The sequence below is a fragment of the Amorphotheca resinae genome (genome assembly GCF_003019875.1).
Source record: "Amorphotheca resinae ATCC 22711 unplaced genomic scaffold M430scaffold_3, whole genome shotgun sequence".
NCBI lineage: Eukaryota > Fungi > Ascomycota > Leotiomycetes > Helotiales > Amorphothecaceae > Amorphotheca > Amorphotheca resinae.
Genome location: NW_020194473.1, coordinates 1,680,528 through 1,705,739, shown reverse-complemented (window position 1 = coordinate 1,705,739; position 25,212 = coordinate 1,680,528). Strand labels below are relative to the sequence as shown.

The window sequence follows — 25,212 nt, the reverse complement described above, 5'->3', positions numbered from 1 at the left end:
AATGGAAACGGCATTTAATGCCAGGAATCCAGCTTCTCTTTCAACGCCCTCACCTCCTGCCCACTCGCAACTTCCCCACCATCCACGATAGCACTAGAATGAAACCAGCTAGCACCCGTCTCCCTCAGAACCTCCACATTATCACTCCTCACTCCACCACCAACAATCACATCGATCCTACCATTAGCCCTCTCTACCAGCCTTGCCAGCCTCTGCCTCCCCTCTACGGCATTCGGCGCCCCACCACTGGTAAGCACAGCCTTAAACCCACACTTAATCAACACCTCCAACTGCAACTCTATCTCGTCCGCCTCACCTTCAAGCTCATCAAACGCGCGGTGGAAAGTACAAGGCTTCCCAGCAGCTTCGCTAACCAGCCACGCGTTCAAAGTAAGATCGATTTTGTGGTCATCAGTCAAGACCCCGAACACAAAACCCGCCGCGCCGGCCTCAGCAAACGAGCGGATATCAGACCTCATGATCGAGCACTCCACAAAGGAGTAGATGAAGTCTCCGCTGCGGGGGCGGATCATGACGTTTATAGGAACGCTGACGGTAGAGCGGAGCGCGATGAGCGTCGAGAGGTCGGGCGTCGTCCCACCCAGTGACTGCTCCTTGCATAGCTCGATGCGATCGGCGCCGGATTCCGCTGCACGGCTTGCGGATTCTTCGTTGAAGCATGCGATTTCTAAGAAGGCCATGATGGGCTGAGGGCCTTGCGGCGGGGATCGGGACTATCTCCCCATAGTATCTCAGAGGCGTGCACGGGGTGGTCGAGGCCAGGATCAGGAGGAAATCCAAGGCGGCTTATGTGATACGTACCGGACTTGATTCCTGTTTGTAGGTTGGGGAGGCGGAGCTGGTCTGATAAGAGATTGTAGGAAATACTGTAGGGGCATCTGACAGGAAACCTTAATGGTGGGACTTCCATCGATGTGGTTGTCAGGGTTGAAGACCCCGCGTGGGATTGCCTAAGCGGACTAGCGCGTCTGGGGAACCTCCCACATTGTTCCTTTACCTTATCGACTCTCCGTGTTCGATACAGAAATGGGTTGAGTAGACTCCAAAGAGCAAAGATAAGTAAACACGTCTCCTTGCATCTTTCATATTTCAATATAGCATTCTTCTCGTGGTCCTGGATTGGTTTACAAAGGCAGACAATTCTACCAAGGTGATTGATTTACTTTACAAAGGAGATCTCAGACAATCATGGTCCGCCATAACCTCGAATACCCCAAAGATGTCCATAACACAGTGAACAGATACAAGCATCAGGGTTCTCGCTCCTCTTCTCTTGATCATACTCCTCATTAACGCTCTTCTAGCTGTCTATTCTCTCACAACTATCCACACAATCATCAACACTACCCCCGTCCTCCATGTTTCCTTCCAGCCCTCCCCCACAGACCCCTTCCCTGTCATTTTGCCCATGATCGGGCAGATGGGCTCCTTCTCGCGACCCTCCGCCTCTCTCTCCGAGCCCCTCGAGGTCTATCTTCATGGCTACGTCTCAAGCCGAATCATGAACCTCGCGCGCTCATCCCCAGATACCAAAGGTCTGCCTGTGTGCATCGCCGCGTCCAAGGTCGACGGGCTTGTCTTATCCCTCACGCCAAACTCCCACAACTACAATTACCGATCAGCGGTCCTGTTTGGGTACGCGAAGCTGGTGGATGACGTCGAGGAGAAGCTGTGGGCTATGGAGCTAATTACAAACTCCGTGGTCCCGGATCGCTGGCGACATTCCCGGGTCCCTCCCAACGCCGGCGAGATGGCCTCGACCCAGATCTTGCGGGTTCATATAGATAGTGGGAGTGCGAAGGTGAGGGAAGGAGTGCCGACTGATGTGAAAAGCGACCTGGCAGATTCGCAGTCACTGAAGACTGTCTGGACCGGAGTCTTGCCTTTGTACGAGCAGTTCGGGGAGCCGGTGCCGGGGCCATATAATGAGGTCAAGGAGGTGCCGGAACATGTTACGACTTACAGGGAGAGGTTCAATGGGGAGAGTATGCAGTACGCAGAGACGGCGGCGAGGAAGAGTGCGCCGGTGGAGTAGATGAGGATGGGGATGCACTTCCCGGAGGGGGAGAGAGCGAGTAGTCCGGCAGAGTAGTATACCCCGTAATGTTCCTGTGCACATAACACGATCTATTGTGAATGCCTATTATATGATTACGTACCTCCGTACCTTCATACCTTCATACAAGCCCAGGCAATGGATCTAAACTCCGTAGCAAAGCCTTCCCATCCATTATCCAACTGCTTTTCTGGCAAGGCGGTGAGCGGCTCGGTGTTAAGAAGACGGAGAATCATTGATACGGGGGCGTTGGGGGCGGTTTGGCTACTTTAGCTACCGCTTTAGGCTGTTTTAGGTTGGGTTAGGGTATTTTAGCACACCCTAAGAGTCCAAGACAGCTTTTAGGGGTATTCTAGTAGGTAATTAGTCCCGTACCTTGTCTTACGGAGGAACAATTCCCCGAACCCCTTTACCTCCGAATAGTCACATCGCCTACTGCAGCAGCAGAAAGGCGGGAGGCACAGTTCATTTCGCCCCGGCTTCTCCCCCTTTGCTCTCTCATCCCAGTTTCATCCGGTCGTCGTTCATCCTCACCTCCACCTCCACCTCTATCGCGAGAAGTGCATTTCTGCACATTCCACTCCTTCGTCGTCGTCGGTCGTCGTATTTATCCAATCGTTCAATCGTTCAATCATTCAATCATTCGCGTGCGCTTTGTCTCTCTCTCTGCCTGGACTGACTGTCGATACCTCTGAAACCTCTCTGGACGCAAGTCCCTCGTTCACTCCCCCTCCGGTCTTCTTCTTCTTCTATAGCTGCTGCCGCTGGACGACACCAGCTCTTTCTCACCATGCAATTCCTATCGCTCCTCGCCGGAGCCTCAGTTCTGCTCACACCAGTCCTCGCCCAAACATGGACGGCCTGCAATCCTATGAATGCGTCCTTGACCTGCCCGCCTGACCCTGCTCTCGGTCTCAATCACACTTTCTACTTCAACACCTCGACTGCTGTCGACCAAGCTTTCAATGTCACCGCTGGCACCCTCAACTATGGCAACAATGGAGCCGAGTTCACCATCGCCCAGAAAGGCGACTCCCCCACTATCCAATCCCAATTCTACATCTTCTTCGGCTCTGTATCCGTCATAATGCGCGCGGCGCCCGGCCAGGGCATCATCTCTTCCATTGTGCTCCAATCCGACGATCTCGACGAGGTGGACTGGGAATTTATCGGCGGCAATGCTACATATGTAGAAACCAATTACTTCGGCAAAGGCAACCTCTCTTCCTATGACCGTGCCGTCTACTACCCCGTCTCTTCCGATACGCGAGATAACTTCCACAATTACACCACCCATTGGACTGCGGAAAAGCTGGAATGGTATATTGATGGCGCGCTGGTCAGGACGCTCCCGTATGCTGCCGCGGATGGAGGCTACAATTATCCCCAAACACCCATGACTGTTCGTCTCGGAATCTGGGCCGGCGGAGACCCCACCGAGAACCAGCCAGGGACCGTCGAATGGGCTGGTGGTGTCACGGATTACTCCAAGGGGCCTTTCACCATGTACGTGCAAAGCGCCACGGTCAATGATTTCTCCACTGGCAAGGAATACGTATACAGCGACCACTCGGGCAGCTGGCAGAGTATTAAGACCATTGCGTGCGTACTCCCCCCTCCCCCCATCAACTATTCCTAGCCAAGACATACCTTACTGACAAATGGTAACAGCGGCAACTCCACAGTAGCACACAAGCTCACCGCACCTCCCCCTGAGACCATAGCCCAGAAATGGGCCAAGCTCCCCACGGGCGCCAAGCTCGCCGTCTACTGCAGCGCCGGCGGCGTTGCTGCATTGGCGCTGTCCGTCCTGTTATTCACCTGCATCCGCCAGCGACGCGCCGGACGCCGCGAGCGGGAGGCCTACAACGCCAAGGTGGAGAAGGAGCGTGACGATGCATACCGCGACCAGATGGAGCTCCGCGAGAAGGGCCTCGGAGGATGGGACAACAGCACGCAAGGCGAAGACGCCCTAGGCGGCTGGGGAGGGAGCCACTCGGGATCAGACGATGAAGCGCGTGCTCCCCTGACGTCAAAAGGACCGAACATATCATCCTACGAAGTCCCATCCCCATCGCGAAGCACCAGCCCTGGCCTCTCGCGCATGGCGAGCCCCGGCCCGGTCGTGCTCTCACCACAGCCGCAGAGCGCACACGCGTGGGCCGGAGACAACCAAAGCATGAGCGGCGGCGGTGGCTACGGGAACAACAGCAACACCAGCCCGCGGAGCCCAACTTTTCCCCTGACCTCGCAATCGCCACAATACGGGAGTGGCTCCTCCAAAGGCGGATATCACCGCTTTTAAATGAAAATCATCAAAGTAAAAAAAATAAAAAAAAGGCGGTTTATTTCAAAATAATCCGATAGGAAGGAAAGACTCTTTCTCTTTTTATCAATCTTCAGGGCAAGGAGCAAAGCAACACTCAAACCAGGCAGGCGGGGTCGGACGGGGTCGGACGGACGGGGGGCGGTCCTCTTTTACATAAACTCGGGTCTCAAAGTCTCAAACAGGACAGGAAATGGGTAGGTAATGCCAGGGCTGGTCCTCATACCTATATTCCCCATTTTCTGCACCTGATCTACCTACTTACTGTACATATCATCTCATCATATATGTCTGGTCTCTGGATCCTCATGAGCGAAGCGGCCCCCCCTTTATTTTAAGAGATTTTCTGGTCTTTTTTTTTTTTAATCTCACACACACTCTCTCTATACTTTGGGTTCGTTGGGGGTTCGTTTGAATATTTAGAGATAGAGCGAGCGAGCGAGTGCGTTTTATACCAATCGGTGGTGCAAATGGAAGAAATGTTTCACAAGTAAAATACCTGCTACTACTGTATGATGAGCTCGTTGTCTGATGAGAGAGATGTTGGAGCGTCCCTTTGAGGCCCTGGATAGAGTTCGTCCCGAGGCAAGCAGCCTTCTCCGTGGTCGTCGTTCTTCTCGCTGCCGGAAGAGGCGTTTCTTTCTCCCGAAGCCCAAGGCGGATCCCAAAAATATCCGTTTGCGCTCTAGCCCATAATTCTAATCATGTGCCACTTTGTATCACGTGAGACCAGAAAGAAACACATTTCACACATCTATTATTATTTATTGACCTATTTTATATTCTGAGCAAGCAAGCTATGTCCCCTATTGACATCGTGCTGCAACCCCCACAGCCATCTTCTAGAAACAACATCGGAAAAAAGAATATGTACTGAGAATTGAATTATCAAGCAATAACGAGCAGCTTCTGCTACGTGTAGTAGGCTCCAAGAATATTCGACCAGTGAGAGCCGAGTAGGCGATTGGGACCCGACCGTCTCCAGCCAATTCCTTCTATGTCCGACTATCCATTATTATTAGGAACGTGGGAGAAAGAGACGTGGCAGCTGTCTACAAGAGCATGGCAGCGAGACCAACAGCGGCAAAAGCGCCAACACCGGCACCGTTCTTCACAGCCGCGTTAGTGACCTGGAGAGGACCAGGTTGAGTACCGCTGGGCTTGGAAGGAACGTAGGTGGTGCCAATTGTGGTACCAACTGAGGTAGGAGTAGCTGGTGGAGGAGCGGGGGTGGCCCAGGTGGTCTCGGTCTTGGGCACCCAGCTGGTGATCGGGATGGTGACCGTGCCAGGTGTAGGGACAGGGTAGGTGATGCTCGAAATAATGATCTCGGTTGATTCAGGCGGGCACACAGTCGTGATGTAAGATGTGACTGGAGTGTACTCAGTGACGGGAACATCACGGGTCGCGGTGGACGTGATAGGAGGAGGCGTCGAGGTGCGCGTGACAGTGCATGGGCAGTCAGTGATGGTCAGGGTGGTGGGCTCAGTGACCTAGGCAGATGATTGTTAGATTCAGCCAGTTGAGGAGGGATCGAATGCACATACAGTGTAAGTCTTGGATCCTTGCACAATCTCGGTTGGAGAAGGGCAGTAGGTGGTGAAGCTCGGGAGAACCTCGGTGGTCAAGACCGGAGGGAGAGGGATGATGGTGGTCGTTATGTTGGGGTACGGAACGTGGGATGGCTGCTCAGGGGCAGGAGGAGCAGGAGCGGGAGGAGCCGGAGCAGGAGGGGCGGGAGCAGGAGGAGCGGGAGCCGGAGGGGCGGGAGGGGCAGTCCAGGTGGGAAGCGGGATGGGAGTGGTGTATGTGCATCTGTGAATGTGTAAGAATAGATGGCTCGAGGCTACAAGGGGAGGCGGATACTCACGGGCAGTCGGTGATGGTCAACGTGCTGTTCTCTGTCACAGTGTACGTCTTGGTACCCATGGTCACCTCGGTGGGGAAGGGGCAGTAGGTGGTGTACACGTCGGTGGTGATGGTGGTGTACGAGGTGGTTTCCCAGGTTGAGGTTGGCGTGGGCGTGGGCGTAGGAAGAGAGGTGTAGGAGGTCGTGTAGGTGCACCTGGGGAGAATATCAGTATGGACGAGAGGCAGGAGGAGGGACAGCCTGGGAACTCACGGGCAGTCGGTGATTGTCAGGGTCTCGCTGTCCGTGACGGTGTAGGTCTTGGTGCCCATGGTGACCTCGGTGGGCTCGGGGCAATAGGTGGTGTAGATGTCGGTGGTCACGGTGGTGGTGATCCAGGCGGGAGGGCTCGGGGTGGAAGCATTCCAGTTGTTGTGCTGGCCCCATGATCCTGCGGCGGCCGTGGCGACGAGGCCCATGGCGGGGAGAAGCTGGGTAGTCTTCATATTGAGCAGCGACTGCGTGCTTCTGCGCGAGGAAACGAACGTGGGGGGAGAGGATCGCAACGAGGGGAAATGTGCGAACAAAGAGTGTGAAGGGAGTTGAGGTTGTGAAGTCGAGGAGAAGATGAGTATGAAGAGATGTGGAGTGTGGATGGGGGGAGAAGGGACGAGAGCGAGTGGATATATATAAGAATGAAGCAGCAATGGGAAGATGGATAAGGTAAATCAACTAAACCGATAAATCATTGGTAAACCAAGCCATAAGGTAAGGCAGGTAAAAATAAAATAGACATTACGCCGGTGTCCGATAGCGACGTTGGTAAACTTGGATAACTTGGCAACTTGGCCCTGTGTCTGCATTGGGAAAGCGCGATGTTGCAAACTTGCAGTCGTTCCCGTCTCTTTTTTTTCGCACTTACCGTCGATGCCTGAGGATCGAGAAGTCTGTGCGAATGAGGGACCAAGAACCACATCCACATCCACATCTACATCCACATCCACCAGGTCAACCCGCATCAATCAGCCATCATCCATCATCTCCTCAATCCATCTCTTCAATAGTAATCAATCAATCAATCAGCCCACAGCCTCGAAGCTGCAGCCACATCCACATCCACATCCACATCCACATCCACATCCACATCCGCCTCAAACACCCCAGGTGCGTCCCGCTCACCCCGCTTGCTGCACATCATCGTCATTCAAACTTTCTTCTAATTTTGGTCTCATTGGCGCCACTGGCGTCTTCTTCTCCCGTCTTGACTCTGCGAACTGCGACAACTTCTGCGCGCGGCGGCCAGCGGTACGAACCCGTCTTACCAGATCCGAATCAGCAGCATACAACGTATGCTCCGAGAGACAAGAGACATAATTATTGCCCGTATGCGATAACACAATCGGGCGCCCGCCGTCGAGGTAGGGCTGTCTTGGCCTGGGCTTGGCCTTCCATCGGCCCGTTCATGATTAATCGCAGCTGCACCCTGCACCCTGGGCTAAGAAGATCCTGCAAATAGTCCCCGAGCTGCCGGAGATATGTCGTGCCAGCAGAGAGAGACAAGAGAGAGGCGCCTGTGTCAGTGCATCGTCCTGCACCCGCTGTACTAGGCACTCCGAGTCGTGCAGCAGTTGTAGTAGAGAAGGCGGCGGGATACCAAGATGCAGACATCATCGCTGTTGGCTCTCAGCTACCCAGGTGTCCGCGAACCTCGTCCGTCGCTGGCGCTGTCGACGGTCGAAGGCTCAAAGGCTCAAAGGGTCGAAGGGTCGACGCGCAGGGAACTACGGGTCGTCCAGAGGCCCCTCCCTCTGCCGTGTGATTGGCTACACGGGGCATTGTCGTCAGGTGAAATGAATAATAAGGTTTCTGAGGAGTTTTTTAATGTCGTCAAGTATCAACCGGATCTTCGATAAAAACGTCTCTGCAGGGTTTAGCCCGTGGAGCCCCACCATTTGGCCAAACCCCTTTCGATACGAGGCCGTATTGGTATACTTAAAATAATCTGCCAACCTCTTGGCTGCGTCTCGCAGAGCTCTGGCCTCGCGGCTTTACGAGGGACCATCCAATCCATATTCATTCCACCTTTCGGTACGACTTCGAGCAATACTCGGTATATTATCTGACGTCGACATATTTCATCTCTCCTTGTCACCTTTTCCCTTGCCAGGCATCGTATCACATCGTTGTCGGTCCGGCCCCTCCCTCGCCTAGGAACTTGGGAAAGGAAGGGAATACGAAAAGTCTGCCTCTGAGCCAACGACATGGCGATGCCTTTACTATTGATGACTGTCGAACATGGCGACATGGCGATGCCTTTACTATCGATGACTGTCGACAGCATCGATAACATTACCTTTTGTCTTTCTTGGGTTCTGGCCCTTGGATTTGCGAAAAATTTTCTTTTTTTTTTCCACTTTTTTATTTTTTTTCTCTCTCTTTGAGAAAAGAAAAAGGAAAAACTAGAAGAAAGTGTGGAAAAAGTGTGGAAAATTTCATCGCCCGAAGGTATTTTGCAAAGAATGACGGAGGACGACCTTCACCCTTCGTGTTCTCAGATGGTTGGTTGCTTCTATGTCTAGAGTTCAGCACCCTACACCCCAAAGCAGTGAGGCATAGATCAAGTAAGATTCAACCCTTTGATTGGGTATATCGATATGAGTCAATGGCATTGGCGAGGGAGCTTGTGGAAGGTGGTACTCTACACGTCGAAATCGAACGACTTGGATTCACCAGAAGGGTCTTCCACATCAATACTTGTCTGCTTCTTCCAGGGCAGAGTGTGTGACGCCTCTTCCTCCTCCTCCTCCTCCTCCTCCTACCGGGCCGCCTTGCCTCGTTGGAAACGACAAGTGCTCGGCTCCCTCTACCTTGGATTTGAACCTCTTGATATCAGTTCATGATATTGGCCTGGTAGTATTTCGCGCACAAAGTCAACTGTCCAGAGCCACTCCGGTAGCCAGCTCTGCCAGAGACGCGTCATCAGTCATCATGAAGTTCCAGACTTCAATCTTCAAGTCCGGGAACCCTCGCTCGGCTGATGATCGATCGGATGGCACCGGGATCCAGCGTATGATCCAGTACGACGAAGTACATCTTGGCACAGCGAAGATGTCCGGAGCCGAGCTGGACTCTACGAACTCTTTTATGTCATTGGCATAGCAGTCTACGCTGCGAGCAAATTTTATGCACCGGTGAGCATAAAATCCACTTGGTGAGCAATCCGCTGGGCGACTAGAAGCCTCTTCAGTCAGTGAAGAACCATTCTGGCCAATCACAGCACAGTGTACTGATTACTAATCAATCTCGCCTGTCCCAAGAGGTCGAAACTATTAGAATTCTACATCCAAGAAGCAGCCAATCGGTGCCACGGTCAAAGAGGAGGTTGGAGAAGCCGTTCAAACTTTTCTCGTCCAGTGGGAGGCAAATCCGAGCAGAAAAGTGGGAAATGGTGGACTCCTCCCCTTACTGCAAGAAGAAGTTGGTGGCAGGACGGAACCAGGCTTGACGTGAGTGGTTCTTGGGTCTTCCCCGAGCTTCCCTCGCACCGTCGCCCAAGAAGTCGAGACCTCGCCCTGAGATCCACGCAGTCGGATGATCGTCAAATCGCAAGGCGGGATTGACAATCGATAACTTAGATAAGAATATCCGGGCGTGCGATTGGCGTTCATCGATCGCCGATTGCCGACGGTTGCCGATGCCGGTTGCTGCTTCCGTTCCCTGGGGACTCCTTGGCATTGTTGCTGTGGTACACGGCAGTGTACGCCCGTACAGTATTTCCATTACTGCCCGCCCTTTGTGGATTTGCTCAATTCCCATCGCATGGGTTCTTGAGGACCTACCTATGCAGGATTCATCGCGACTCACAGGCCTTTTTACCCGGGGCATGGAGAAGAAGAAAGTTCAGCACCCTTACTCGAGTCATGAAAAAAAAGGAAAATTCAATACTTCGCAGTAATCGCAGCATGCAATTCTCGTCATACACAGAGTACACCGCAACCAGCCATTCGAAAGCGGTTGCAAATATTTCAATCGTGGCCTGCGCTGACTGGAGTGATGATGGCCGGTGAACGTGATGAGCGTGATGGATGACATGGGCCAACAGGGGGTAGACATGGCCAGGCCTTCTGGGGTTCCTGCCGATCTGATCTGGTACCTTACTTGAAGCTGGGGTATATGCTCGCGACGGCACATAAGGCAAGACGTTGCGAGGAATCCGAAAGACTGTACAACTTCTGCTATTCGACAAGGGTGCTAAAGAATCGACTGATTCGATTTCCTTGCTTGCATTACAATGAAGCATATGCGCGAATTTTCTGATTCGACAAATCACCACCTTTTGCGCTCTGCACTCTCCAGCTGCCCCGATGAACCGACCACCGCAACGTAGGTATGTAGTACACAGTAGGTACCTATTATTCCCTTACTGTTTCCGTCACGCGGCACAAAGGCTCAAACGGAAAAAAGAAGCAAGGAAACTGCGGCCTTTGCACCGGTGTCATTCTCGGTGCCAAAGAACTTCGTAGGCATGTTGAAGCTTTCACAATGCCGCCGCGAAAGAGGTAGGTAGACCGGCAGGTAGGCCGATGGGACCCAAGAATTCCTCAACACGTGAATCTGTGATTGATGGAGCGCTGAGTTGGCGTGCCTTGGCTTGACAGCGCGGAAGATCCGAGGCATGTGAGCATGACTGATCCTGGCTCCGCCTTTCTCTCCCCCTTGTCCGCCTTACGCCCTGCTGACATGCAGAAAGCCCGAGTTCGTCCCGAGAAGTTCAACTCAGGGCTCCAGGCTTTCAACGTTTGTTCGCTCTTGGGTCTCTCTAGTACCGAAGTAGTCTCGCTTCCGCAATCGATAAGGCAATAAGGCTAAAGACGCAAGGGTCAAGCGGGGAATTCTCTTCTTCTCTGCATGGAATACCCTTACCTGACGGAGTGTACCAGCCGTGCCAGGGCTCGGTCCAAGCTTTGTCTGCCCCTGGGCCCCAAACCGCCGGTACCCAAAGCTGGGTCAACCGCTTTGCACTGCCGCAAGGGGTCGAGCCTTTTGTCGAGATATCATGAAAAGGCAATCGGGAAGATCTCTGCCGGATTGCCTTTGTGAGATGTCTTTTGTTCCCCTTACTTGTTGACACAACCATGGTTGACAGTTGGAACGGTACCGTATTTGTAGTTGGCGAGTGCGTGTGCCGTCTCCACACCACCATCAGCAAAAAAGGGGCCAGGTACAAGCCCTACGAAGCGCAAGGGGCAGAGGTGGGGTGAGGGCCCTACAGGGACATCCCTTATTCGAGAAGAAGAAAATCCCCGCCCGTGCGCCGAATAGTCCTAAGCAAGCGCCAGGTACAAACATTGGTTCTTCCAATCGACATTTGATCGCACTCTCATGTGGAGCCACGTCGAAATCTCTGCGCGGGTTAATGGCCGTTTATGTTCTGCCAAAAGAGTGGAGTGATTCGGGCGAGCCACTCGGTTCCTGGTCGGTCCACGGTCCCAGGGATACCTGCGAGCCACGAGGACTTGGAGTTGGGATCCTGGTTCCGATCTTTAGTCTCGTCCCTGTGTGCGCGTCTGGCTTTGTGCCTTTTTTCAGATGCTTGGAAACTTGCCCCTCAGAAAAGTATAAAACCCCACGTTGCTGATCCTCCAGGGGCCATCTCTCTTTCAACTCATCAACCCTTCCAATCTCTTAACGGTTTATACCATTCTCTCTTTCTCATCGATCTGTGATCGCAACTCATTCTCTTAAGCTCAGCTTTTATCCTTTACGGTATTCTTCAGCTAGCTTTTCTGTCCGCGACAGCCTCGACGACTCGAAGTCTACATCAGTCTTTCACAACTTCACACAACCTTCAAGATGCAATTCACCAGCACCTTCTTCCTTGCGGCCAGCGCGCTCGCCTCTCTCGCAGCTGCTAGAACTGCTCAGTTCGTCAACCAGGACGGTACCACTCGCCACATTGTCTTCACTCCTACGGAGGGCCAGCCCCCCATTCCCGGTCTCACCGTCGCGGGCAACTCTCAAGTCAGCCAGGACTTCCCTGAGGGTTGGATCGGCAACGCCTACACCTACGACGATGGAGCAGCCAACGTCCCCGGTCTCCTCGCCGAGTTCCGCTGGGATGGCTTTGGCGGCGCAAACTACTTTGACGTCTCTGCCATTGTCAACCCCCAGGCCACTGACGGTGTCATGATGATGTACCCTTCTCAATCCAAGCAGCCCACTTCCGGCTGCTTGACCGTCTCTTGCACCAACCAGTACAACCAGCCAGACGACATCGCCACTCAGAGCACCACTGAGGAGAGCATCACCGTCCTCCTTGGCCAGCGCATCAAGAGCGCCCGCCGCAACCACGTCGATGTTGTCGCTCGTGACTACGTCTTGCACTAAGAACCTTCGTTTATGACTTCCGTCCGCGCCGCTTGCGTGCTGCGATGTTCAATGACTTAACGGGATTCATGATGGGAAACAATGGGAACAGGGGGAATACGGGGAATTTTCGGATATTTGGCATAGGGTTATGGATACTCAGGAAAAACACAAAAGCAACAAAAAAAGGTTAAAATGCCTGGTGTATTTTGGAAATCACAAATTCAAGATACCCTTCTTTTCTGTTGCGGAGTGGGATTCTGCGGTATGTGGACTTTCGGGGGACTCCTCTTCTTTGCACATATTTAAGATCAGACAATTTAACCTTTCTCCCCCACATTTTTCTCGCTCCTCCACTTGATGATGATGATGGTGACTGTTTTTATCCCTTGACTGCTTGATGTTGATGTTGTTGACTGAGAGAGTGTGTGATCGACGGATGGTCGTCGGCCCCTTGCCACCCTTGTCTCAGACCCTTTTTCTGATAAAGACACCCATGGGGTCACGTGACCTCGCCTCATTTTACCTTACCTACCTGACCTTACGTCTACCTCACTCACGCTTACGCAATACCAATATCGACCATCCGTCCTTTCAACAATCCCTTTCACACCTAATCACTACTATTCCTTTTCCAATTTCCACTTCCCATTCCCCCAGGTACTTCCTCAAGATTCCCTCTATCTCACATCCCAAAAATAGGATGAGATAAAAGCAAAGTTGCACATCTCATATCATTCATTCCATCTCATTCATTCCACACTTCAACCATCGCCACTGATCTTCTTTCTTTCTTTCTGTCACATTTGCCATTATTCCCTTTCTGCTGATATATCATATATTTCATCGTCGTGCAACATTTCAGATCTACAGGGTTTTACAGAAAAAGAAAAGTAAAGTCAAGTCTCGGTATCGGTATATCGCGCAGCAGGAATAGGATCTCTATCTATCTCGTCCCATTTTTTTTTAAAAAAAAAATTCATGAATGATGAATGGGTTTGATGGGGATGGGGTTGTTAGTTGCGGAATAGAAAGTGTGGTGGCTGGGGTGAGGTGGGGTGTATTGATTGTGTGTTGTTTCTGGGATGCACGTTCAGCTACATCTTGACAGATAGATATATCACGAGATGTTATATGAGATTTTGGAGAGCGGCTATATGGCTACATACATGGGGTTATAGGGAGGGCATCGATCGAGAGGGGAGAGGGGATTTGCATTGTGGGGGATTGAGAAAGGAACATGGGAGGATTCTATATTTAAAGCTCTGTTCGTCTACTTTAATGCTTGGAAATTTATGGGATTTTCCAACAAAGCTACAAGCAAGCATGCATCATCCTACCTTATTGCCAATCCTGAACCTCCATGTATGAGGTTGAGCCGCTTAGTGAAATACTTACTACGAACCTATATCACCAAAGTAGCAGTATATACGGTGGGATTATACATTTTGTTATAATAATCTACATACCCCAGAAAGGCCTTATTGATTACATACGCTCTCTATCCGGGTTTGCTGCCCATCCCAGTAAGGTATTCATTCGTCCACACGTGGTATCTCATCTAAAATCTACGCCGCCTTCTCGGCGTCCTTCTCTTCGGATTTCTCCTCTCCCTTTGAATCCCCCGACGAACGCTTCGCTTCGGGTTCCGAGCCGTTGGTGGCGGTTGTGTCTTCCGCGGTCGCGGCTTTGGGGACGGATTTCTCTTTGACGATGTTGACGATGTACTCTCCGGTATCGCCGGCGCCGTCGAGGGCGCTCAGCCGCGTGTTGAAGTATTCTGCGTCTCGGAGCATTCTGGTTCTCGTCAGTATCTCTTGCTAGATCACGGGGCTGCGAACAACGTTACCTCCTGTGGCCAGCTTCACTGACCAACAGCACATCTCCAAAGGCCTTTCCCCATTGCTCCTTGTAGCTCTTGAACACCGGCTGCATAATCATGCGGACGGTTCCCTCCGGTAAGTGTTTACTAAGCACCTTGTGCAATGTGCTCGTTTCCTTCGTCAGAGTTTCCATGTACTGATTCACGCCATCTTTCCCCTCCTCCTCCCAGTTGATCGCCTTCATAGCTTTAGCGTGTACCGTGGCGCGGCCGGCCATGATGTCAACTAGTTTGTCGTAGATGGATTGTTGGTGCTCGAGGTACGCTCGTCTGACTTTGTCGAATTCGCCCATGATGTTCGAGATGGATGTCGCCAAACTGGCTTGTCGACGGACGAATTCCCGTATATGTGGAATGAGAGTTGATATAAAGGATAATGCTTGAGCAGCGAGCGCTAAATGTTTAGTTGTGATATTTTTGAGACCCGCGGAACGCGTAGCTCCAGCCCCGAGTATGAGTTGCGTACACCGGGAGTTGAAGAGAGAAAGATAGGAGATGATCATGGAAGCCACTTCAGTAGTCAGGGATGGGAGACCAGTCGTAAGGTGGAGGAAAGAAGAGAGCCCGTGCAGGCAGAGAATGGCAGAGACAGGAAGGAGGAAGGATTCGGACTCGATGACTGCTGGTCTCACAGCGGATTTGGAGGGTGTGGAGGCTGGGGTGGGAGTAGATGTCCCTGATGCAAGGCTGCCATTTGTTTGTGTGCCGGGGAGAGACAAGTTACCGTTTGAGGCGTTTGAGAGAGTGTCAGGGGCGGAAGAAGCAGGAAGCCATATCTTACTATCGGCAGTCCAGGCTTCGACGTCCTGTGTGCTTGCAGAGAGAATCCATGATAGATGCTCCTTATCATCGTCGGTAAAGTCTTTGGCATTCCAAAGGTCAGCTTCCATACCAGAAGCCAGGCTTTGTCGTTCGGATTCGGCCAAGTGTTGCACAAAGTCTTTGATGTGGCCGTTTACCACATTTTTAAGTGTAGTTCCCCCTCGTCCAGATACGGCTTCGCACTCATTGGCGAAGAGGAGGTTCAATGTGAAGTATCGTAAGAACCTCTCTACTGAAAGGTGTGTACTTTGCTCCGCCCGTACACGTAGTACCTTTACTATCTTGTCTTGGGCAATGTCAACAGCTTGGCCGAGAAGATTTGACATATCGAGCGTTTGGTGCATCTCTTCTTGGATTTCTCTGCTAGAGATGCCCTTTGCTTGGGCACCATTCATTCGGGCATCAATTGCTACCATATTCGGACTTCGGGAAGTGGGTGAGCCTATACCTGACGGCGACGTAGGATCTCCAAGTGTACTTGTCACATCCAACAGTACCTTGACCTGTGTACCCAGTCTCCTCAGGGTCTCCCCGATGCCGATATATATCTTCTGTAGCAAGTCCTCCGCATCCTGCGCATCCATTGCTCTCAGATTGCGTGCCAGTATAGAAGACTTTTCTTGTTGAGTCTTATGCCGGCCTCCACCAATAGTCGAGGACGACATCATAGAATCTGCATCATCATCGTTGGAGGATGGCAAGGGCCGTCGAATGATATTTCGTATCTCCCGTAGAACGGCTTCTCGGAAGGCCGCAGTCGCCGGTGCGGTGTGTCGAGCGCGATGCAAGCCACTCAGAATTGATTGGAGCTTCGTCCTAAATTCATCGCTCATTGCTAAGTACGCAGGGAAGACCGAGGGATCTCGATTGTGACCTCCTCGGGATCGTTGAGACGAGCTACTCCAGCGCGAGAGGGTATCAGGAGCAGAGACCGACTCTACATGACTTCTCAGGTCGCCAATTAGAGCGTTCAAAAGTCTGCTCTCAAATACCTTGCCTATCCGGAATCGTAAGGTATCGATATCATCAGCGACACCTTGCAGTGCAGTTATCCCTTGGAGATCGCGAAGTCGAATGCCGTTGGTGGACGTGCCAGACCCTTCTTCACCTGCGAATAGTTTCTCCAGATCATCAATGGCGTCCAGTGCCTTCTCTACCTCTCCGCTATCAACTAAGGATTCACAGTTCCTAACCGCTTCGACTATGAGATTCAATTGTTCCACTGCATCGCCCAACTGTTTCAGGTTTTCCCTTCTCTGTCTCAGTTTGACAATCTCGAGTCCACCAGTAGCCATTTCCTTATCGAGCTCTTGAAGCTCTTTACGCAAGGCTTTTATGCGGCTTATTGAATCTGCAGCCTCCGCATGGAGATCCTTCAACGAGCCCAAAGCTGCGAAGAAGGACGTAGACGCGGTTGAGATCGAGGAGATCAAGTGAACCTCGATTGTATCCATATACCACGACAGTTTCTCCTGCAGAATAGCATTTGTAGCCAAGGCTTTTCGTGGTGCGACAGCGTTTCCATTTGATCCTTTGCGCTCACCCGGTGCCCCTGCTGCTTGCCGAACGACTTCCGAGCGTTCACTGACGATATCAAATGTACGCGGGTTTTCGAGGTGGAAGTTTTCGTCAAAATAGACATTGGGTATTGTTGATAGGGGCGTAAGTGCATGTACTGTCCGTTTGCCTGATCCGCTCGACGACTTTCTCTTCGGTGAACGACTTTCAACCGAAGATGCCAAGGAGGCGAGCGAAGCCTGCCTTGATAGATTCGGTTTTCTCGATCGAGAATCTGACTCTAGGAGATCTGAAAAATCATCCACCTGAGGGCCCTTCCGGAATAATTGAGTGCCGCCTTCCTCTTCATTCTCCTTTGCCCTTTGCAACGCATCGTATAGAGCCCCTACCTGTGTTAGATAGGGCTTGAACTCTGCTGGGTCGACAGTAGTTATGTTCGTGAGTGTGACCGGGGGAATATCTCGGGAAGTGGGAGGCCTATGAGCGCTTGACGCCGGGGCGGAAGTGTGTGGGATTAAACCTGTTCGAACAATGGGCGCTTGAAGGAGGGTCGATATGGCTAGGGACGTCAGCTACAGAACAATATCTGGAGATTGAAAGTACTACCATTCTGAGCAGATTCGCTCACATCATGCCGGTACAAAGAAGTGTCCAAGGTACCTCCGACAGAATGTATCGAACTGGCTGTCGACCCGCGCCTGGAGAAAGATGTTGAGTATCTACTGCTAGAACCCGGCCTTCGTCAGCACCTCAACTGTCTTTTGAAACAGGCACTCCAAACACTAACCCTGACAAGGAATTCTCATTCCGAGACCGTGTGGGCGAATTGGACGTGATGCTGTCGATAGAAGGTCGGCGCGCTGGGGAAGCCATGATCATAAATCTCGTGCCAATGCTGACGCCAATCGAATCGACAGCTGGATCTCTCGGCCGCTGTCGCCGCTGTCGCCGCTGTCGCCACTATCAACAGGAAGAACGCCGACCTCCCCCGCAGCTGCGCAGTTTCCAGAAACACCAAAGAGCCGCAGAGATCGTGAGCGAGGCGTGATATCAGGCCTCGAAGCGCCGGGGAGTCGTCGGTGTACAGGCCACGAAGGCCTTCTTTAGAAGCAAGTCGGCAGGGTTGTCGACGATCGCAGAGTTGCTACCGGGGGATCATTGCTGGGGGCAGAACGAGTCGTGGTCGATCCTCTGAGGGATTCTGTCTGGGATAAGCTTCATGCCCGAATGCCCTCGACCGCATCGTCGTCGTCCAAGGAGGAATGTTGTTCTTTGAGGTCCAACCCTTGAATTGAGGCGACTGATGCTGATTGGCTGGAACATGTCGGCTCCGATCCTCCGTGTTCACGTGATCTCAGGGGCGCATTCATGCGACCACTTTACACGAACGCGTCGCGTCAAACTCTCCCTTTCTCTTGAACGCGTCTCAGTTGTCCGGCTTCATATTTCCTCAACTCCCCCGACTCCTCCACTCCCCCCCTTACTACCAATCTATACCAGCCGAAGAGACAAAATTCAAGATGGATCGTCAATCTGTATACTCGTTGAGCGTGCTGCCGCCAGATTACGACACCACTGAAGATACTCGTGGCCAGGTCCAGGCCCAACTGGAACAGTTTCTTCTCCAGTTTCGACTCGACAACGCCTTCATCTACAGGCAAGTCGCGATCCAACCGCGATGACACTGCTACAGCCACTGACAGTTCTGCAGAGACCAGATCCGCGAGAATGTTCTCCTCAAACAGTACTATTGCGACGTCGATGTTGGACATCTCATCTCTTTCAATGAAGAGCTCGCCCACAGACTCGTCACTGAGCCCGCAGAGATCATCCCTCTTGTGAGCGCCACTCGTAAAGACGCTCCATGTTCCCTATCGCTGACCGTCATCAGTTCGAAAGCGCCCTGAAGAGATGCACAATGCGAATTGTTTACCCCTCACAGAAGGACATCGTGCTTCCAGAACACCAGTTGCTACTCCACTCAAATGCGGGAGAGATATCAATTCGAGATCTCGATGCGATGACGATCTCGCGGCTCGTTCGAGTTCCTGGTATTGTCATCGGTGCCTCGGTTTTGTCCTCAAAAGCAACCGCACTACACATTCAATGCCGTAACTGTCGCCAAACAAAAGTTTTACCTGTCGCTGGTGGTTTTGCAGGGGTTTCCCTTCCTCGGGTATGCGATAGACAAAGAATGCCCGGAGAGGACCAATGCCCCATGGACCCATATGTCGTCGTTCACGAAGCGTGTCAATTCGTTGATCAACAGATCATCAAGCTCCAGGAGGCTCCAGATCAAGTCCCTGTTGGAGAACTGCCAAGGCACGTTCTCATCTCAACAGACCGATACTTGACAAATCGCGTGGTCCCTGGATCAAGATGTACGATTACGGGTATTTTCTCTATTTACCAGAATAAACAGTCCAAGGGCTCTAATACAACATCCGCGGTGGCAATCCGGACACCATATTTGCGAGCAGTGGGCATCCACAGCGATGTTGACCACACTGCAAAAGGCAATGCTATTTTCTCAGAAGAGGAAGAACAGGAATTCTTAGAGATGAGCCGACGACCTGACCTGTACAATGTCTTTGCAAACTGCATAGCTCCTTCAATCTACGGCAATCAGGATATCAAGAAAGCAATTGCCTGTCTGCTTCTTGGTGGATCAAAGAAGATACTTCCTGATGGGATGAAGCTCCGCGGGGATATCAACGTCCTTCTTCTCGGTGATCCAGGTACAGCGAAATCCCAACTGCTTAAATTCGTCGAGAAAGTGGCACCTATCGCTATCTATACATCCGGGAAGGGTTCCTCAGCAGCAGGTCTCACAGCCTCCGTCCAGAGAGACCACACAACCCGAGAATTCTACCTGGAGGGAGGAGCGATGGTGCTTGCTGACGGCGGTGTTGTCTGCATCGATGAATTCGACAAGATGCGTGACGAGGATCGAGTAGCCATCCACGAAGCCATGGAGCAACAAACAATCTCCATCGCCAAAGCAGGCATCACCACGATCCTGAACGCACGAACATCGGTTCTTGCAGCTGCCAACCCCATTTTCGGAAGATATGATGATCTCAAGACACCCGGAGAAAACATCGACTTCCAGACTACCATCCTCTCCCGTTTCGACATGATCTTCATCGTGAAGGATGAGCACGAGCGGGGACGAGACGAGAAGATCGCGAAATACGTTATGAATGTGCACATGGGCGGACGAGGACAAGAGGAACAAGCTGAGGCTGAGATCCCAGTCGATAAGATGAAGCGATACATTAGTTATTGCAAATCGTACGTCCCCTCTAGTCTATCCCCCCCCCCGGACTCACAACATTCCACATAACATATACTAACAGACAACAGTCGATGCGCACCTCGGCTCTCCCCCGAAGCCGCCGAAAAGCTCTCCTCCCACTTCGTCTCCATCCGCAAGCAAGTGCACGCCGCCGAGCTAGAAGCCAACGCGCGGTCCTCGATCCCCATCACAGTCCGGCAGCTCGAAGCCATCGTGCGCATAACCGAATCGCTCGCCAAGCTCACCCTCTCCCCCGTCGCCACGGAGCAGCACGTCGACGAAGCCATCCGGCTCTTCCTCGCCAGTACCATGGACGCCGTGAACATGGGCTCGAGCCAAGGCAGCAAGGAGCTGAACGAGGAAGTCCACAAGCTCGAGGAGGAGCTGAAGAAGAGGTTGCCGATCGGTTGGTCCACGAGCTTGGCTACCCTCAAGAGGGAGATCTGTGATGGGAAGGGTTATAGCGAACAGGCTCTCAATAGAGCACTCGTCGTGCTACAGCGCAGGGATACTATCGCTATTAGAGGTCAGGGCAGCCAGGTTTATAGGAGTGGCGCTTAGGGATGCATGTTGGGGGTTTGCTTTGTGGGATTGGGTTCTATAGGTATGAGGTGTTTGGCGTAGTAGGGAGGGAGGGTAGCTTCGGTTCCTGGATAGGGGCTGGGAAGAGCAAGAAGGGAGGGAGGGAAGGAGGGATATAACGATGCAGTCACAGTACAGTACAGTATAGATAGTCACAGTAATGATGAAAAGTATAACGGTCCACGAAAGAAGATTCCTTTCAATTACGCAAATACTATTTCTCTCAAGAATAGATGCCCGGCTTACAGCTCGCTCTTTCATTTTCTTTTATCAGAGCTACTACACACCGCCTCCCCTATCTTACTGATATCCACATCCACGTACTCCATGTTTGAAAAATTCACATCCCTTCCATTTTTGGCAGCCATGTCCTGCTTTTTCTCGCCGCGAGCACGTCGGCAAGGCAGATATATACGCGCATACGTACCTCTCTTTCTCTCTTCCCCAGATTCTTCTTTAATAATGCATGCTTTGATGCCCCACCCTACAACCAGCCTCGAACTCCATTCTGCCCGCCTATTTTTTTTCTTCTTTGCTTCCAAGAAAGAAGGCAGCTGAAAAGAAAGAAGAGATCGGGGAATCAACCTCCCCTGGTCTTTCGTTTTCTCGATTATTACTTTACAAAAATGCACATACATCTTATCCCGTACATCATATACGCTGTAGTCGATTGGACCTCGCACGATCACGCCGCTGGCGCGTTCTTCTGCTCTCCGTCGGCCTTGGAAGCTGAATTAGGAGGTACACCTTCGGTATGGGGACGCTTTGCTTCTCGGTGATCAACGGCATCAGAATCAGAGGGCCTCTTTTTGTCCTTCTCGGCTTTGAGAGCGGCCTCTTTCTGTGCTTGTCGTCGTGCCTCTTTGTCCTTTCGCTCATTTTCTTTGCGCAGTGCTTTGGATTCGAACTCGTGCCAGTCGCCTTCGAGCTTTGCCAACCTAGATTACTGTCAGTTCCATTTCCTTCTCTGGCTTGCAATGAAAGGTAGGGGAACAAGAATAGAATGGACGTACTCGATAGCCTGTCTCGGCTTCGGCTCCTCCGCAGTGAAGTAAGGATGCTCTAGCACGTCACTAGCGCTAGGTCGCTTCGCGGGATCATATTGGAACATAGCCTCGAGTAGCTCAAATGCTGCCGGCGTAACTCGGTCCTTATACTTCTCTGCAAAGACATTGGGCCTACGTGCACTGGGCCGAAGTAGCTCGAACCAAGCCATATCGACTAAACCTGGCCAGTCGACTTTATTTGGCGTCCCAAGAATAGCGTAAATTTTCTCCAGCTGGCTGATTTCACCCCCATCGCCCGGGAAGATGGCGTGTCGTGTGAATATCTCCACGAGTACGCAAGCGGCACTCCAGACGTCAACGGCCGGTCCGTATTGTGTTTCACCTAGTAAAAGCTCCGGAGAACGATACCAGATCGTGATGACTCGATTGGTGTAGTCAAGCTGTCTCCGTTTGGCATAGAACCGGGCAAGTCCAAAATCTGCCAGTTTGAGCTGACCTTCATTGCTAACCAAAATATTTGCTGCCTTAATGTCTCGATGAAGCACGCCTCTTCGGTGAAGATAGTCGAGACCCTCGAAAAGTTGCTTTGCTAGGTGCTTTTTATGAGCTGGCTCCAGCTTGAAGGTGGGGTGGTTCAGTAGGCCGGTGAGATCGTGTGATAGATATTCGAAAACCATAAAGCAGTCGTTCTTCTCAACCATCACTTCTTGTAGATTGACGATATTTTCATGCTTCAGTGACTGAAGCAATTTGATCTCTCGAACTGCTGTAACTGGAAAGCCGTCTCTTTCACCTTCCATTCGAATCTTCTTCAAAGCCACCAGCTTCTTCGTATAGACGTGTATAGCTTTGAAGACCTTGCCGTATGTTCCCGAGCCAACCACAGATTCATTCCCAGGTTTCCGGTAATATACCGAATCGGACTTCTTGAAATCTTCCGGGAGTTGTGGCCTCTCCTTTACCCGCTTCATTATCTTCTTGACTTTTCGAGTTGTTGGAGGAGGAGGTTCGCGGAAGTCTTGCCGCCTGGCTGAAGCTGGCTCTGTGGGTATTGACCGCGTTGAGCCACGGCGATCTGGGGTCGGTTGGACAATTGGCCGACTTGGCGCTGCACTGAGTTTCTGTGAGATCTCGGGTTTCGGAGCTGTTGGAGTCGTCTTTGATGAAGCTTTGAAGGCGAAACTAAACTTCGATGAATTCTGCTGTCCCTGCTGCTGTCCCTGCTGTCCCTGCGGTCCAGTGGGAGGCGGTCTGCTTGGGGGTGGCATCTTCTCCTCATCTTTCTTCTTGGTCTCATCCTTATCCTCAACTTGAAGATCCTTGGTAGACGGCCTGAAGAGATCTTCGCTATCATCCTCTACCACGTCAGGCGGCGGTGGTGGAGCGGGTTCGTGAGGTCCGGGATACTGTGGATATTGATGCGGAGGAGAAATGTGCTGAGGGGTTACGTTTCCAGACTGGTTATGATGACCACGGCCTGCTCCGTTCCAGTGAAGGTTCTGGAAATGACCGCCACGACCTCGATCGCCTCTTCCACGAGGGTTGAAGTTTCCTCTGTAACCGCCCCGGCTGCCGCGAAAGCTATTATGTTGAGGGTAACCTTGATTCACATTCCCTCCAGGACCCGGGTAGGGAGGTGATTGAGATTGATTGCCATAGTAATGGCCTTGGGGTCCGGCTGAAGGAGGAAAGCCAGGCTGCTGTTGATGACTAGGCGGATATTGACTACAATTCTAATCAGCAATGCGATAAATTCTGGGAGAATTTGCTACTTACTGATGGGGAGAATATTGCTGAGGTGGTGGCTGACCAACCCAGCCACCTCTTCCAGAATGGTACGGTGAGTGTGCCTGAGGGGAGCTATGGTAAGAAGTTGGTGTCAAATGATGTTGTGGAGACTGCGAGTATTGTCGAGGGTCTGGTGGCCCTTGATTATATTGAGGCTTCAGGGGAAAGGCAGCTTGCATCTGCTGGTGAGGATTGTAGCCGTGGTGGCCGCCATAAAACCCCCCTCTCCCTGACATCTTATCAGACTTTACCTCGATACTATTCGCTCCGGACGCACTGAATGACGGGGTTCTGCCTCTACCCTTAGATCTACTGGAATAGTACTCGTCTCGTGATGACCGCCTCTCTTTATCGCCTATAGGGGATGAACCTCTGAGTGATTGATTAGAGCTCCTCGGTACACGGGGTGACGGTTGACGAGAGCGGCTTTGTAGCTCGTAGGGATCGATATCCGATCTGCGACGTCTATGTGGAGAATGATCTCGTTTCCTCCCCCTGTCCCTTGAAAATGACCTCTCACGCTTCTTTTCTGATCGTCCTGGACTTCGCTGCGGTGATCGGGTGTGCTTTGAATGGGGATCGTGTCGAGGCGCAGAACTATGGTAGGAGGACTCGTGACGGTCGCGTTTCGGGCTGGGAGAGCGACCACGCCTGCTCGAGAAGCCTGATTCTCGATGATGCTTGTGTCTGCTCTCCCCACGAGACTCAAGACTCTTGCGTTCAGGTGAGCGAGGTGAGCGAGGCGAGCGCCTCCGAGGCGGAAGCGGAGAGAGAGTTCGACGTTTCTTGTCTGGGCGCGAGGAGGACGATTCTGCTACCCGCGATGGACTGCGCGATGCCCCTCGCCTTGATCTCTTATGATGACTGCGGGTTGGTGAAGGACTTCGACTCTTCCGACGTTTTCCTGATGGCGAGTGGTGAGTGCTGCGTCTGGGCCTGTCCGAGCCTCGCGTGTCCAACAACTCCCGCCCTCTATTACGCTCCCGTACTTCTTCTCGCGAATCCCTCAGCGGCGGGGACCGTGATGGCCTCCGTCTGCGATCTTGGCTGCGTCCGCGGGGCCTATCGTGCTCGGTGACAGGCTTTGACTTGACGAGACTGCGATCTCTGGCTTTAGAGTCCCTGTCGCTCTCGGGGCGACGAGGGGGCGATCGCGATCTTCTTGAGCGTGTTACTCCTCGATCGACTCTGCCTCGTTCTCTGCGATCGTCACCGTGGCCCCAGCTGTCTTTCATGGCGACATACCGGGCCTGAGAAAGTTGGGGAGAAGGCATATCGACGCTGTCAGTTGCAGCGGAATGACTAAAAAGTGGTTCTGCCCTTTGCAGCTTAGCGGCTTAGCGAGGGCTGGGCGCGCTGATTGGCTGGGCGCAAGAGAGGGAGACCGGAGCGAGGATTGATTGATGCCGCGACGACTGATCGCAAAGGCAGTTGAGAGAAAGGGAAAAAAGCCAGAAGAAAGAGAATCGCTGGGTCTTCTTTTACCTCTGATCAAGCTGGACGGACCGTCAACGCGATGCGATATAGATAAGACTTTCTGACCGTCGAGGGCGTGGCGTGGCGTGGCGTTGCGGTGCGGTGCGTGACTGAAGCGCGCGTCGGCGGATTCTGCCCTCTCTTTCTCGCGGGGGACTCTAGTATAAGCGGCTCGAGAAACGAGAGAGCCGCCCTCCTATTCTCCGCCCCCCTTTCTCCTC

General features: G+C 52.3%; 10 protein-coding genes across 10 annotated transcripts in view; 5 read left to right on the top strand and 5 right to left on the bottom strand.

Annotated features, from left to right (window-relative positions):
• M430DRAFT_40453 (hypothetical protein) overlaps positions 1-895 on the bottom strand; it is a 1,892-nt gene extending 997 nt beyond the window's left edge. Inside the window, exon 1 of the mRNA XM_024867395.1 lies at positions 475-895. Within this exon, the coding sequence (XP_024723309.1) occupies positions 475-701 (227 nt within the window). The 5' untranslated portion in view covers positions 702-895. The remainder of the gene's footprint in view (positions 1-474) is intronic.
• A 314-nt stretch (positions 896-1,209) lies between these two features.
• On the top strand, positions 1,210-2,056 carry M430DRAFT_97684 (hypothetical protein; the record flags this gene model as incomplete). The annotated part of the gene is made up of 2 exons (XM_024870061.1): positions 1,210-1,276; positions 1,326-2,056. 2 exons carry the CDS (start codon positions 1,210-1,212, stop codon positions 2,054-2,056), a joined length of 798 nt encoding a protein of 265 aa, XP_024723308.1.
• An 811-nt stretch (positions 2,057-2,867) lies between these two features.
• M430DRAFT_97289 (glycoside hydrolase family 16 protein) lies at positions 2,868-4,382 on the top strand (the record flags this gene model as incomplete). Its single annotated transcript, XM_024870022.1, has 2 exons — positions 2,868-3,679; positions 3,749-4,382. 2 exons carry the CDS (start codon positions 2,868-2,870, stop codon positions 4,380-4,382), a joined length of 1,446 nt encoding a protein of 481 aa, XP_024723307.1.
• A 742-nt stretch (positions 4,383-5,124) lies between these two features.
• On the bottom strand, positions 5,125-6,982 carry M430DRAFT_215199 (hypothetical protein). Its single transcript, XM_024864528.1, has 4 exons — positions 6,526-6,982; positions 5,951-6,218; positions 5,801-5,896; positions 5,125-5,296 (listed from the first exon to the last, which is right to left on the bottom strand). The coding sequence occupies exons 1-4, from the start codon at positions 6,756-6,758 to the stop codon at positions 5,246-5,248; spliced, it is 648 nt and encodes a 215-aa protein (XP_024723306.1). The 5' UTR covers positions 6,759-6,982; the 3' UTR covers positions 5,125-5,245.
• Positions 6,866-7,975, top strand: M430DRAFT_215136 (hypothetical protein). The gene has a single exon (XM_024864527.1). It carries the CDS (start codon positions 7,208-7,210, stop codon positions 7,766-7,768), a length of 561 nt encoding a protein of 186 aa, XP_024723305.1. The 5' UTR covers positions 6,866-7,207; the 3' UTR covers positions 7,769-7,975.
• Positions 7,976-8,830: 855 nt separating this feature from the next.
• M430DRAFT_57065 (hypothetical protein) lies at positions 8,831-9,987 on the bottom strand (the record flags this gene model as incomplete). The annotated part of the gene is made up of 2 exons (XM_024868655.1): positions 8,831-9,483; positions 9,719-9,987. 2 exons carry the CDS (start codon positions 9,985-9,987, stop codon positions 9,183-9,185), a joined length of 570 nt encoding a protein of 189 aa, XP_024723304.1. The 3' UTR covers positions 8,831-9,182.
• Positions 9,988-12,105: 2,118 nt separating this feature from the next.
• M430DRAFT_17183 (hypothetical protein) lies at positions 12,106-12,639 on the top strand (the record flags this gene model as incomplete). The annotated part of the gene is made up of 1 exon (XM_024863616.1): positions 12,106-12,639. One exon carries the CDS (start codon positions 12,106-12,108, stop codon positions 12,637-12,639), a length of 534 nt encoding a protein of 177 aa, XP_024723303.1.
• Positions 12,640-14,186: 1,547 nt separating this feature from the next.
• M430DRAFT_136013 (hypothetical protein) lies at positions 14,187-18,090 on the bottom strand (the record flags this gene model as incomplete). Its single annotated transcript, XM_024862437.1, has 5 exons — positions 17,628-18,090; positions 17,447-17,565; positions 15,225-17,399; positions 14,468-15,176; positions 14,187-14,415 (listed from the first exon to the last, which is right to left on the bottom strand). Exons 1-5 carry the CDS (start codon positions 17,717-17,719, stop codon positions 14,187-14,189), a joined length of 3,324 nt encoding a protein of 1,107 aa, XP_024723302.1. The 5' UTR covers positions 17,720-18,090.
• A 182-nt stretch (positions 18,091-18,272) lies between these two features.
• On the top strand, positions 18,273-20,902 carry M430DRAFT_136012 (hypothetical protein). The gene is made up of 4 exons (XM_024862436.1): positions 18,273-18,497; positions 18,552-18,678; positions 18,732-20,134; positions 20,207-20,902. Exons 1-4 carry the CDS (start codon positions 18,361-18,363, stop codon positions 20,697-20,699), a joined length of 2,160 nt encoding a protein of 719 aa, XP_024723301.1. The 5' UTR covers positions 18,273-18,360; the 3' UTR covers positions 20,700-20,902.
• Positions 20,903-21,193: 291 nt separating this feature from the next.
• Positions 21,194-24,897, bottom strand: M430DRAFT_215060 (hypothetical protein). The gene is made up of 3 exons (XM_024864525.1): positions 23,504-24,897; positions 21,734-23,452; positions 21,194-21,658 (listed from the first exon to the last, which is right to left on the bottom strand). Exons 1-3 carry the CDS (start codon positions 24,787-24,789, stop codon positions 21,406-21,408), a joined length of 3,258 nt encoding a protein of 1,085 aa, XP_024723300.1. The 5' UTR covers positions 24,790-24,897; the 3' UTR covers positions 21,194-21,405.
• Positions 24,898-25,212: the final 315 nt, after the last annotated feature.

Bases quoted from the DNA above. Each gene is read 5' to 3' on its own strand.
- M430DRAFT_215199 (XM_024864528.1), bottom strand. From the start codon at position 6,758: ATGAAGACTACCCAGCTTCTCCCCGCCATGGGCCTCGTCGCCACGGCC. The intron at 6,219-6,525 runs GTGAGTTCCCAG...ACACATTCACAG, and splicing joins CTGACAATCACCGACTGCCC to ATGCACATACACCACTCCCA. The intron at 5,897-5,950 runs GTATGTGCATTC...TCATCTGCCTAG, and splicing joins AAGGATCCAAGACTTACACT to GTCACTGAGCCCACCACCCT.
- M430DRAFT_215136 (XM_024864527.1), top strand. From the start codon at position 7,208: ATGAGGGACCAAGAACCACATCCACATCCACATCTACATCCACATCCA.
- M430DRAFT_136012 (XM_024862436.1), top strand. From the start codon at position 18,361: ATGGATCGTCAATCTGTATACTCGTTGAGCGTGCTGCCGCCAGATTAC. The intron at 18,498-18,551 runs GCAAGTCGCGAT...ACAGTTCTGCAG, and splicing joins GACAACGCCTTCATCTACAG to AGACCAGATCCGCGAGAATG. The intron at 18,679-18,731 runs GTGAGCGCCACT...GACCGTCATCAG, and splicing joins CCGCAGAGATCATCCCTCTT to TTCGAAAGCGCCCTGAAGAG.
- M430DRAFT_215060 (XM_024864525.1), bottom strand. From the start codon at position 24,789: ATGCCTTCTCCCCAACTTTCTCAGGCCCGGTATGTCGCCATGAAAGAC. The intron at 23,453-23,503 runs GTAAGTAGCAAA...TTAGAATTGTAG, and splicing joins CAGCAATATTCTCCCCATCA to TCAATATCCGCCTAGTCATC. The intron at 21,659-21,733 runs GTACGTCCATTC...ACAGTAATCTAG, and splicing joins AAGCCGAGACAGGCTATCGA to GTTGGCAAAGCTCGAAGGCG.